At 43.3% G+C, this 11,643-nt stretch overlaps 1 protein-coding gene across 2 annotated transcripts in view; it reads right to left on the bottom strand.

Moving 5' to 3' along the window:
- Positions 1–11,643, bottom strand: part of mgat5 (alpha-1,6-mannosylglycoprotein 6-beta-N-acetylglucosaminyltransferase) — a 145,780-nt gene that overhangs the window by 24,754 nt on the left and 109,383 nt on the right. For both annotated transcript variants that reach the window (XM_080422531.1, XM_080422532.1), the window contains exon 11: positions 8,189–8,322. In XM_080422531.1, the coding sequence (XP_080278657.1) occupies positions 8,189–8,322 (134 nt within the window). The remainder of the gene's footprint in view (positions 1–8,188; positions 8,323–11,643) is intronic.

Genomic DNA, 11,643 nt, shown 5'->3' with positions numbered 1-11,643 from the left:
AACATGTCAAGCCTCTGACGTTTTTACATATAGCTCATCATGCAACGCGTGTGTTCCGCCCTCAGATTCATCTTATGGAGGCCATCACCCCTGCCCGCACACACGCGTTAAAGTCTATTTAAGTTAATGTAAATATATATTAAGTTCTAAATAAAAACGGGGTTCACTCCCACTTTATGTTGCTTCTCTTTTTCCCCTAAAAGGGGACGTAACAATATAATATCCATTCCAAGTTTTATTAGCCTTTGGCCGTGAGGTTAAACTGTAAACAAACTTCTTATGTCTTCATTACACGTGAGTCGGCACACACACACACACACACACACACACACACACACACCCTTTTTCATATGCTCACAATTCAATTCAATGGGCTTTATTGGCATGAGAAAACATACGTTTACATTGCCAAAGCAGAAAGCACAAAATGCTCACACGAGCATGCATACATAAGCACGTGCACAAAGATGTGATTATGTGCGTGCATACACACACACATAATGGGTGCACTCTCTTACGGAGGGCTTTTTCACCAGAACTGCCAATATCCTCTAGATTGTTATGGGAAAGTGACACACACTCAAACTCTCCTCTCTCTCTCAGAGAACTTAAATCATACAGTAACAGATACTGTGCAGAGAGTGGCTTGTGTTTGGCAGAGTGTCTGTCATCTTACAACCGACGTACGCTTCTGACAAACCGGCCGTGCCTTGATCAGAACATCAAAATCAGTTTATATATAGTATGTCCTGTTACAGCTAGTCTGGCTTGAACTCTTGTACTGTGCTCATCTGCATATATATGACGCAGAAAAATTACCTTTTGTAGACGTTTATAGACATACTGGTCAGCTATTCTGTTTTGAAACATGAATCTGGTAGTCTATGTGTGTGTGTGTGTGTGTGTGTGTGTGTGTGTGTGTGTGTGTGTGTGTGTCTGCCTGTGTCTTCTAAGTGGAAAAGAGAAGAGTGAACAGTCACGCCTGCCTGCCCATCGTTCTGTGTTTTCCAGCCCTACTTAATGCGTTGCCCTGGAAACCGCTCCCATCAGAGGTGGCCTGGCCATTTTAGCTTGGTACGTTAGCCGTTCTTTCCTTTTGCAGGTGGTATCCAATTTTGGGCATGTCATTATATAGGTGACAACTTTCAAATGTAAAAATAAACAAACAGCAGATCCACAAGCTCACAATGCAATGCGTTGTGAGCTTGTAGATCTGCCATTTTTGAAAATCTTTGAATAGGGCTTACTGTAAGTGGTTATCCATATGGACTAACCTTCTGTGTCGCATCATCTAAAAAACAATACAGGGTCTAATAACGGAATGGCTCATGTGGCCAGTCTATGACATCAGATTTCAGCCCGATCCGACTGCCATAATAAAATTGAAGTTAAAATATTTCAAAACATATTTACAACTAGAAAAAGTGCTCCTCGGAGCACAGGTCTCCGCCAGGTCAGGTAGGTTATTGTGGGGCAGCAATGTTCGGAATTTGCCAATCAGGATGGAATATGAAAAATTTAACAGATCCATCTTGATCACATGACTATAGAGATCATGTGTACCGATTTGTGTGAAACTTGGATAAATTCTGAAGGCTTAATTTAAAAAAATGTGTTTTACATAAGTCGGCCTCCTGGTGGCGCTACGAAAGGCAAATGTGAGAAATGCAGGGCAGATGTTTTTCCTTGGCCTCTAGGGAGTGTGCGTGCAAGGTTTCACGCAGATCGGTGCAGTTATAGTTAAAAACGCTAATCAGTCTTTTATAGCGCCACCATGAGGCTGATTTGAAAATTTTCAAGTGGCATTTATTCCTCGGCCTAGTGGGAATGTGCGTATGCAATCTCACTTAAATCGCAAGCTGCGTTCATGATTTGAGGCATTTTGTTGAAAACGGAGCAATCCTGCAAGCCAACCTTAGCCAATGAGGATAGAATATGGGAAATCGGACAGATCCGTGTTGATCACATGACTATAGAGATACTGTGTACCGATTTGCATGACGTTTGGATAAAATCTGTAGGAGTAATGTAAAAAAATGGGTTTTGCACAAATCGGCCTCCAGGTGGCGCTATAACAGGGCCATGTGAAAAATTTGAGGCAGAGGTTCGGAATTGGCATCCAGGGAGTGTGTGTGCACAGTTTCGCAGCGACCGGGCCAACGGTGCCAGAGATTAGCTGGTAACACACGGACAGGACACACACACGGACACACACACACACACACACACGGACGGACGGACGGAGGGTAAAACATACTCTCTCGCCATGCCTTTCGGCCTGGCGGAGACAATAAGTGGATAAAGTTTACTGTAGTTACTTCCTTGGCCTACTGGCAGCGTGCACAAGGAATGTGGTGCTAATCGGTCCAGAGGTTCGGACAGACAGACACTGCCTGCTGCCGGTGTTCGGCTGTGTCAATGGGGAGCTGAATCGTATCTTTGCTAAATCACATGCATTTCACTCCATTTAGCCTTCAAGCTGCAGAAGTAACTGGTAGAAAAAGAAAAAACCTACAACCAAAAACAACAGTTTGCTTCTAAATTGATTTGCAATTAGAGCTGTGTTGTTTACAATTCCAACCTGAAGGCAGCTGCCAAATAACTGATGTGGAACCGTTTTCCTGATGCTTTGAAAAGGTGTTGATAGAGTGAAAATTGCAATAGGCTTGGTACTGGGTACACGCCCTTGAAATGCTTGAATCTCAATTTGGAGGTAGTGCAAGAAACACATGTAAACGGATGGTTGGTGTTGTGCAGGTACGTACATGCACACACGCATGCACGTCTCACACACACACACACACACACACACACACACACACACACACACACACACACACACACACACACACACACACACACACACACACACACACACACACACACACACACACACACACACACACACACACACACACACACACACACACACACACACACACACACACACACACACACGTACGTGTGAATGTGAGTTTGCGCGCACACAACTTTAATTACATTCCTTGTCACTCAGAGAGGAAGAGGAACACTGTCAGTGAAGGTGAAGCAGTGGATACTGTAATTACCATTGTCTGTCTGCGCGTCAGCAAGATGAGTCAGCCCACTTTTAACAATGGCTCACTTCATGCAATAGTGGGGGTAGTGAGGTGACCCGGCACCCCTGAATACCGACTACGCAGCCAGGACCCATCCATGGGCTTTGGTGTCTTTCTAACAAGGTACACATGACCTTACCTGTCCAACCCACATTAACCTAATCAAATTCCTGGGCCGAGCCACACGCAAGAGGAAGCAGTCTGGTGAAAGAATGCCACTCTGGCACGGGTGCATAAAGGCATGTCACGTCCAGGGTCCCTGTAACATTTTCCATTTAATTACAGCAAACTTTGCTAGAATTCAGTTTGTTGCCTGGTTCTGTTTTGGCAGGGACCACTGCAAAAAAAAAAGAGGAAAACGTATTCTGAAGGACAAATATCACCTCAGGAGATATATCACCCCAGTAATGGACTGTTTGTGCCAATGCGTACAAGCGAGCGCCTGCAGTGTCACAAGGTCACCACAAAGAGACACAGCGAGAGTTTTTCCATGAGGCTATCAGAGCCCTGAATGTCAAAACAAAACGAAACAAGTCCATGCATGCTGTGCAAGTATCACATTACACTACTACGGTATGTGAGATGACAACGGTGCATTTAATGTATTGCCAATGTAAAAAACTAATAATATTCAGGCTTTTTGGAGGGTTGGAAAATGTACGTTGTTTGACATTCTTCGTTAGTGCTGTATAGGACCTGCTGTGCTTGTAAAGAATTGTTTGTAACGTTTGTCACTCCAAATGACACTCTCTCTCCCTCCCTCCCCAAGGTTTCCTGTATTTCTTGTTAATACACCCATGACACAGACACTCCAGTAAACTATTTGGAAAGTATACTTCCTTATTTTCCAATGGTTGTAAAATGATCCGTGCTGTCACTTTCATCCAGCCGTGAACTGTTATCAGGTTGTTTTTGGAGCAGAGTCATTAAAAGCCACCACATATAAAGTTGTGTAATATTTTATTATAGAGCTGGGGTTGTTTGGAGAGGATATAGCGGATTCCAACAGTTAAGGCGGTTACACACCGGCGAATATGCGAATATATGCAAAATTCGGACTCGTTCCGAATAATTAAAAGACGCTTTTTTCGCTCCGCGAAACTGATGTGGAAGCTTGCATTGACTTTATAAGGTTTAAAAAAAAAACGTATTATTCGCATGAAAAAAATCGCCCCGGTGTGTAAGGACCTTTAGGCTCAGAATTAACTCACTTTTATTGAAATCAACTAAAAAAATTGTAGTGTAGATGGAAAGTGTGGTTCATTAGCCAACAACAGCGTGATTTAAACTTAAGTTAGACACTAAATAGCCGATCTACCGAACCAATAGCATGTAGATAGGCAATTTTTGGTGCACGACAGCCTCAGGCTTTAGGATGGAAGGATGTTTTTAGATGGGGCAGATGGACAGTCAGTCAGAGTCAGTCAGTCTGGATTCCAGGCTAAGATGGACATACAGTAGACAGCAGAGTGAAAGATAGATGGATAGATAAATTGTCAAGGGACACACATGGGATTTGTCTCAACTTTAGCAAAATTGCAAGCTGGGAATGAAGAGAAAGACATTAACAGCTTCATTCCAAAAATGAATCTGCTCAACTATTTACTGTTCCAGTGTTTCAATAATACAAGCCATTAAATCTTTTTCTAAAGCTATATGATTTCGCCGGCTTTATCTTTCCAATCACCTTTGCTTTGAAAATAATCTTCCTATGATTATGCATGGACATGAATGCCCATCATGGTCCAAATTCCATTATGCGCAACTCTGAGATGTGACTCACTACTTCAATAATATTCACTATGAATTCTACTTTCAAGCCACAGATTATTTTCTAAGCGTGGGCTCAAGCTGAAAAGAAACAAAAGATGGATTTGTCCTCGTGCTGTCAAACTTTAAAAAAAAAAAAATGGAGAGAGAGACAGACAGACAGACAGACAGACAGAGAGGGGCAGAGGGAGGGGAGGTGTAAAAACCTCATCTCCAGTCATCTCATTATCAGTCGCCCCTTCAAAATAGCCCTTTAATTAAAAGAGGGAAGCTAATGAACACGCCTGGGAGTCTGATTAGTGGCTAATGTGTCTGAGCTGATGGGCTTCCCCCTTGTCTGCCCTGTTTATGCCTCTGCCGACGACAGCCGTGGCCCGTGCCATTATGTTTTCAGGATGTCCGCATGTCCTATTCTGTTGGTCCAAGGTCAATGTCCATCCCATTCTCGTGAACGTGATATCTCAGGAATGCCTGGAATTAATTGCATTACATGAGGCACTAATGTTATGTCTCCTTGGACTCGAAGATGAGCCGATGCGAATTTGGTGGCCAACGCCGGGCAAGGGCACTGTGACCTCACACAACACATTTGTGGCTGTAACTCAAGAATGTCTACGCTAAAACGTGACAACATTTCACACAACTGAACTGTGTAATAGCATGAAGTGATGAAGTGAATATTTTGGTGGCCTGGGTCAAAGGTCAAGGTCACTGTGGCCTCACTTCCATCCCATTCTCACGAGCAAAACATCTCAGGAACTCCTGGAGGTAATTTCATTACATCTGGCACAAAAGTCCACTTGGGCTCAAAGATAAAACTAATTATATTTTGGTGGTAAAAGTTCAAGGGCGCTGTGACTTCACAGTCAAAAAATATACTTAACACCTTTAAAAAAAAGACTTTATGGCGGCGTACTGCTGTGTGCTCTCACTCCAGAGGAGGGAGACCTATTGTATAAGAGAGTGAGTGTTGTTTCCAATGAGTGGAAACAGCACAGCTATGCATTCAACAACTGGAGGATGCGGTACTTCATTATACTCAGAGCGATAGTGCGTAGGGGTGTGTGTGTGTGTGTGTGTGTGTGTGTGTGTGTGTGTGTGTGTGTGTGTGTGTGTGTGTGTGTGTGTGTGTGTGTGTGTGTGTGTGTGTGTGCATGCTTTTATCTAAAAACCCAGAGCAGTTTGAAAGAGGTCGCTCCCTGACGGTAAGCTACTGATTTTCAGCCGAAAGCTCACGGACATACAGACGGGTGACAAATGAAAGCAATTAACATCCTATCATGCTCTGTGGCACATATAAAGATGCTTAGCGGGCCCAGTTGACCTCAATTTTGGATCAAGATGGCAGGACGAAACGATCTAAGTGACTATGAAAGATGATTCAATATTGGGGCACAGATGGTAGTCTTGCAATAACAACAGTGACTAAAGCAACATCTGCATTTCATTGTATGGGTATCATACATCAGTAAATAGAGTGGGACATTTGTGGTTGAAAGTGCACATTCAATGACTGCGATGTTCATACATTAGTGTGACATGTAAGCAACTCTTCCTCAGGTAAATGAAAATGTGTTATAGTAGGGTTTCAGTGCATAAAACCCTCATTACAAAGACACACACATGGTGCAGTGGTGCAAAAACCATAGTCTACAGAGTGATATGATATGGTCACATAAATCATCCTTCACCATGTTCTCAACAAGTGGATGGATGGATGTATGGACTGACTGATTGATTACTTTATAGCAGTTTGGAAACAGGACGGCAGGATGGGTGTATGTGTGGCGTACTCCAAAACAACGGTACAATAGTGAATGCTTGACCTCTTCAGTGAAGGGGTACAGTGGCTCTGTTATGCTTATGGGGAAACGTTTCTGGCATAGTCTTGGTACCCTTAGAGGGAAGGGTCCCCAGTGCAAATCAATACAAAGTTATTCTGATTCTATGACCTTCGTACTCATCAGATCTCAACCCAAAGGGACTGACCACCACCATTTTGTTAGAATGGTGTTCCATCCTTCCAGTAGAGTTCCAACGACTTGTACAATCTATGCCAAGGCACACTGAAGCTCTTCTGGCGGCCCAACATATACACAGTATACAAATATACTGTGCATGTCAGCTTCCCGTGAGGGAGCGACCTCTTCTAAACTGTGATGAGTTCCGCCTGAAAGCTCACAGAGGTGCGGGTTGTGATCCGGTAGATCTGCAGCGTGCCAAACAATGTGCAAATCTCTCCACATCTTTTTTTTTTCTCGGAGGTCTCCGAAAAAATAATCCCCTTTATCTCTGCACCGCAGCACAAGCATGAATTTGAATATATATATATTTTTTAAGTCCTCGGAGAGAGAAGAGGATAAGCTGAGCTCCCGGCAGACTGTTATTAAAGTTTTCCCCAAAGGGAATCTCAGAGGCCTTAAATGGGTTACGGCCCAATTTTTTTTAATGTTTTTTTTTACAATAATGACATGCCCAAAATAGGGATGCCAGGTGGTTAAACTGGTGCAACAATCTTATGAAAATATCTATCTATCTGTCAGTTTATTTATTTATGATTTATTTTTCATGCGTCTTTTTCACTTTACTCTCCTTTCCAATTGGACCCCCTGGCAGCCACCCTGGGGGGCTGTGACCCGCACTTTGAAAACACGTACCCTATAGTAAAACCAAGCAATTTCATCTTCAGTCGTGTCATATACAATGGGGCATTTATATAGCGCCTTTTATTAAAGGGCTTTACATTGTGCATTACATTCATCCATTCACACACACATTCACTCAGATGGCAGAGGAAAAACCATGAAAGGCACCAACCTGCTCATCCAGACAATTGTTTTGAGGTATTTGTACTTTACTTGAGTATTTCCAATTTCCAACACTTTTACTTCAACTCCACTACATCTCAGAGGCAAATATTGTACTTTTACTCCACTACAATTATTTGAAAACTTTAGTTACTAGTTACTTTTCAGATATAAATGATGATATTATGAAACATACATTAACCACTTTAGCCCTATTTTATACATAGGCTATTTGAAAATAGCCGATCTACAAGCTCGCAATGAGCTTGTAGATCTGCTATTTTCAAACATTCTAGTACTCTTACTTTTGGTACTTTAAGTATATTTTGATGCCAATACTTTGGCACTTTTACTCAAGTAACATTTTGAACACAGGCCTTTTACTTGTAACAGAGTATTTTTATATTGCGGTATTGCTACTTTTACTTAAGTAAAATATCTGAGCACTTCTTCCACCACTGCTTGTGAGGAAGTGTACACACAGTGAGCGCATAATAAAGCAAAGCCCTTTACCTTCCAGAAGTTGTCCACTTTTCCATACACCAGTGACTGGTTCTGCCTCTTGATGTCGTCGATGTGTCTGATGTCACTGGCGTTCAGGTGCTGCTCCACCACGAAGCCCAGGAAGCTGTTGTCTGGAGTGTGGGCTGCAAGACGGCAAGACAACTAAATGTTAACAACTCTCCAGTTACACACTCTCAAAATGCCTCCCATCACTTTGGCGGCACGAAAAGACGGCAATCATTTCAATGTGTGCTGACTTTTATGAGGGCTGTGTGAGGCAGAGGGAAAGAACAAAAACAACCAAAACATAATAAACAAGTGAAATGGCACGGTTAGCTATGCAGGGGTTGAAATGACAAAAAGTCAGGCACGGTCAGGCGTTTTCCTAGCCTGATGTATTCTTCATACGGCGGAGATCAGACAAGCAGGCAGCTCGTTTACAAACAGCTGTGATTTCCTGAATACAGGACTCATGACAGTAAAACAGCAGAAAGTATGTGTGCGTGTGCGTGTGTGTGACTGTGTGTGTTGTTTTCCAGTTTTGTTTTTGCTCCATCCACTTCACGTGGTACTGTAACCATGGGAACCACTAGGCCAGCGGGTCAAGTGGGCAGCCTTGAATTGGCAGCGGTTTCAACTCGACACCATCTGCCTCCATGCCCGAAATCTGGATAAGGATTTAGGCGATCTTTCTACTTTTCTTTTCTTTTGTCTTTCTTTGAGAGGAGCGTGGGTGGGGGGGTGGGGGGGGGCACCAGACGGACAGGCAAGCCCGGAAGATTTAGATTTTACACTGAAGTTTTGGAAAAAATTTAAGCAGATGTCTTCATCCCTTCTTTCAATTTCATGAAAGGGAGGGAGTGAGTAAAGGGGTGGAGGGGTGGTTGAGGTGAGGTGTTACTGGATTTATGCGCCCCGGCGATCTGTGCTTTGGTTGTGGTTATTCCTCTCGTGCTATATCTCTCTCTGTTTGTGTGGAGATTTCCTCAGCAGTTCCAGCAGGGATTGAACCCCCTTCCCCGTCCCACACACACACACACTTGCCGCATGCATATTTGCGGCCAGGGGCTAGGAATAACAGGTGTTAAATCTGTCATTACGAAGTATTCTCCTAGACCCTCTCCGCGCCAGCGGCCCACCCACTCAGGAAGGACGAGAGAGAGAGAGAGAAAGAAAGAGTTGCAATCCATCTCCTCCCGTAATCTGAAAGCTCATCCTTTTCTAGAGATATGTCCCTAGTCTCTCTGCCCGCTTGAATCATGTCCCCATTCAAGCGTAATCATCCCTCTCTCTACTCATGTCTGACTCTAGGGAGGGAAGAAACCCCTTCCTATCTCGTTTCTTCAGCTCTGTTTCTTTACTCTCCGCTTCACTTCATTGTACCATGCATTGCATTCAAACAGGTACAGTATATTGTCTATTAACATCTAGAAGCAGCTTGGATCCTTGTATTGACTCTCCTCTTACCAGTCACACTGAAGGAGAGCATTGTATTGGATGACTAACATGTAAAATGTCAATACATTAATGGCAGCAGTGGCATTTATGGTGGGTGGATTCAGTTTGGTGGTGGTGGGGGTGATCTGTGTAATGAAATAATACTAGAATGTTTTGCCACCACGTTGAAGGTCTCTATGAAAGAGGCAAGGGGTTTCGCCACACAATGTAGGGATATAGAGACAATACTGTTCAACTTACAATGGACTGTTTGTGACGTTATAATCAATCGCAAGTGGGTGAAATATTTGTTATCCGGGACTTAAGAGAAGGGACAGACAGAAAGAAGATCAGACCAGAGAGGAGAAGAGAAGCTAAAAGAAGGGAATCCCCACAAAGAAGAGAATGAGAAAAAAAGACAAGAAATGCATCAATCTGTCATGGCTCAGGACAAAGTGGAAGTAACAGTTCGCACCCGGTTGAGCGGTAGCGGGCCCCAGCTGGACCCTGACTCTGCGCCGGTGAGTCATCTTCAATCAGACCCCTGGAACGAGACGCATGGACAGGGGGCCGCGCACGGCCAGGCAATCTATACATAATGTGATTTAGGTCACTTTGTGGGAGTCATAAAATGCGTTCACTCGTCTCAAACATGTCGGGAGTCGGTATCGCACGAGAGTGCATATGTTACCGCGAGGACGGATAGACAACAGCAGGCGATGTGAAATCAATGCAAATTTGGTGAGAGAGGGCCTATACTGGCCTTCTAGACATTAAATGGTTCGAACTTCTCATTGGTATAGACACACGGCAAACGCCACGCCAGGCGCAGTTAGAGAACAGTAGTGAGGACAGGCTTAATGTAAATATAATTGTCGTATCAATTCAGGTGTTAACATCAACACTGCCGAACTCGTACCTTTCATAGTTTGATTTATCTACGAGAAAAACGGGGTGGGCAGGGGGAGCCTTGTCATTCATCAAAAGATCCTTCATCATTGGAGGTGTACCTAAGCGCTGTAAAAACATTCAACTTATCATTTATAGCCTCTGTGTGGAGGACTGACAGTGTCTGTCTGTCTGACTGATGGATTGATTGACTAACGACATTAATTGTTCGGATGGATGTGCAGCGCATTGATTGGTCAACAGCAGAGTTTACGTATAGGGATAAGCACAGTGTGAAGGGGTCTGCACTCTGCAGCAATGATGACTCATGTCTCAAGACAACAATGGTGACTCCCTCGGGTGTCGGCTGGAATGGTGGATTGCCCTCCCTGCCAAGAATGAGGCTGTGTTTGCTCAGCCAAACTCTCTAAGACAGTTCAGATATTGGCTTTCTCGAGTTAAAGCAGAAATCGATTTTAAAGACACAATGGATGGCAAACAAGTTAGCAACCCTACACCTGAGCAAAAATTGAGAATTGCATAATTGAAAGATGAGCAAAACAAATATACTATTATGTGCAGTATATACTATATTCATTCAAGTGCTGACTATTGCCGTTTCTAACTTGTTCATATCAAGCGAATCAGAACAGCATTTGCATCTAATTTCTATCCAAAATCCTTTTGACTCTTTAAATGTAAGACATTAGACAAAATAAATGCTGTGACAATGCATATCGAAATTCCAATCACGATCACAATATTCAGCAAAAAAGAGAGATTGCAATATGGTTCCTTCTATACGGCCTTCAGCCCAACAATTACACATCTGCGACAGTAATTGCTACTTGTGCCCTATGGGCTGAAAGGATGTTCATTCACCTTTATGTCTAATACCATTTTGTATCTTCAATGCATAGTGAATGGCGGGCCCATCTGACTGTCAGCTAAACCAAATGAACATCACTCACAATATAGCCAACAGCATGAAATGACAGTAAGACTACATGTGTGCAAAGTACAATGTGCAACTATGTGTAAGATTACTATTCAAGACCTGGAATACTATGAGGTCTGTGATCACTTTACTACAGTATGTGCTGTTAGAGGGTGAGCTGGAATGTGTGAGTGAGTGCCCT

This window comes from Gymnoscopelus braueri, assembly GCF_963280865.1.
Source record: "Gymnoscopelus braueri genome assembly, chromosome: 24".
NCBI classification, from domain to species: Eukaryota; Metazoa; Chordata; class Actinopteri; order Myctophiformes; family Myctophidae; genus Gymnoscopelus; species Gymnoscopelus braueri.
Note: the sequence above shows the minus strand (reverse complement) of the source record. Positions and strands in the feature narration are given on the sequence as shown.